Source organism: Apodemus sylvaticus, chromosome X (genome assembly GCF_947179515.1).
Source record: "Apodemus sylvaticus chromosome X, mApoSyl1.1, whole genome shotgun sequence".
In the NCBI taxonomy this organism is placed as follows: domain Eukaryota; kingdom Metazoa; phylum Chordata; class Mammalia; order Rodentia; family Muridae; genus Apodemus; species Apodemus sylvaticus.
Genome location: NC_067495.1, coordinates 11,594,524 through 11,596,284, shown reverse-complemented (window position 1 = coordinate 11,596,284; position 1,761 = coordinate 11,594,524). Strand labels below are relative to the sequence as shown.

Sequence of the window (1,761 nt, the reverse complement as noted above, 5' to 3'; positions counted from 1 at the left end):
GCCTCCTCACTCAAGGTTGTCATTTGTCTGCACATTGAAGTCATCGAGGAGAGCTGTCGCTGAAAAAAAAAAACTTAATGATATCAAATACAACTGCTGGAATCATGAAAAGCAGCATATTAATAAAAAATCACGTTTATGTAATATTCGCATAGCTTGTTTAAGGAAATTGGGTGATTTGCTAAAAATGTTTGTTCGTCATTAATAACTTTTCAAAATACTACGTAAGTTAGATTATGAATGAAGAGTCATGAAAACTGTTATAGAACTCAGAACACACATCTTAACGCCCGACTTTAACGGACCTGGACCTCCGTCATACACTTTGTTGCTTCTGCTACAAGTTCAGCCAGGAGTTTAAGCTAGTGGGTCGCTCTATTGCCCACTATGGGTTTTCTGCGAAGGCCTCGTCGTCACCAACGCCAGCGCTGCCCACCTCGCTTCTTCAGAGCCAGGGCTGCCTATCCATTGGTGTTTATGCCACCACCTGTGGTCTTTATACCTTCTCAAGTGCGACAGAACTACCACATTGATTGTGAGGTTGCTATCAACAGCCAAGTCCGGATGCAGCTCTCCGCCTCCTACAACTACCTGTCCATGGCCTGCTACTGTGATCGTGACGATGTGGCCCTGGAGAACTTTGCAACTTTCTTCCTGAACAAGTCGCACGAGTGTACTACAAATGCTGAGATGTTTCTGGCTTTGCAAAACCAGCGTGGAGGTCGCATCTTTCTCCGCACAATCTACAAGCCAGACCGTGATGATTGGATGGGTGGCTTCCGGGCCATGGAGCATGCCTTCCAGCTGGAGCTGAACCTCAACCAAAGCCTTGTGGCCCTGCACCAGCTAGCCACCAACAGAGGTGATGCCCAGCTGTGTGGCTTCCTGCAGAAGCACTTTCTGCCCAAGCAAGTTGAAATCCTCAAGGAGATGAGCGGCTACCTGATCAGCATGCGCCAGATGGGATCTCCAGAATTAGGCATTGCTGAGTATCTCTTCGGAAAGCTTACCCTGAATGATGTCAACAAGAAGAAATGAGCTGGAGCCTTCCTCACGACCCTGGAGTCTTCTCCAGGTTACCAAGCTGAACCCTCATATTGCCCTTCCAGCAAGTTCATTCCTTTTCCCTTTGCCTTTCCCTTTGCCTTTGAACACTGTTCCAAATAAACTTAATTTGGTTTCAAATAAAAGTGTTGAGTTTATTTTTGTTTACTATTAAATAATTAAATAATAAAGTATTTATTTTATTATGCTTAACTAATGGGGTGGGGTGGCATGAGGTGGGATGGGGTATAATTTGGTGGGATGGGGGTATGGGGTATTATGGCTGTGGTAGGTTGGGATGGGGTGTGATGATGGGGTGGGATGGGGTGTGAAAGGTTGGGATGGGGTGTGATGATGGGGAGGGATGGGGTGTGATAGGATGTGAGGCCTGAAGCCCTGGTATCTGTGCATAGCAACTGTGTAAGCACAAGGTGCATCTGGGTTTGAAGTAGAAAAAGTGAGAGGAGGCAGTGATCAAATAAGCGGTGGATATAGGGATGAGGGGAGGTGTATGTGTGGGAAAACTTGGAGGAGTTGAGGAAGTGTGTGAACAAAGAATGAATAAAAAGAGAGGGGGGGAGGACATTAGAGTTCAGGTATTAGTCAGTGACAGTCAACCTGTCCTGCAAGTTCCTCCAGTTGATCTCTATCACTACCCCAAACTAAAAATGAGGATTTCAACTTCACCTGAAGACTTTTAATCCAGTAACATATGCA

At 45.8% G+C, this 1,761-nt stretch overlaps 1 protein-coding gene across 1 annotated transcript; it reads left to right on the top strand.

Moving 5' to 3' along the window:
• The first annotated feature begins 387 nt into the window (after window positions 1-387).
• On the top strand, window positions 388-1,038 carry LOC127675516 (ferritin heavy chain-like). The gene has a single exon (XM_052171606.1). The coding sequence runs from the start codon at window positions 388-390 to the stop codon at window positions 1,036-1,038; it is 651 nt and encodes a 216-aa protein (XP_052027566.1).
• Window positions 1,039-1,761: the final 723 nt, after the last annotated feature.

Bases quoted from the DNA above. Each gene is read 5' to 3' on its own strand.
- LOC127675516 (XM_052171606.1), top strand. From the start codon at position 388: ATGGGTTTTCTGCGAAGGCCTCGTCGTCACCAACGCCAGCGCTGCCCA.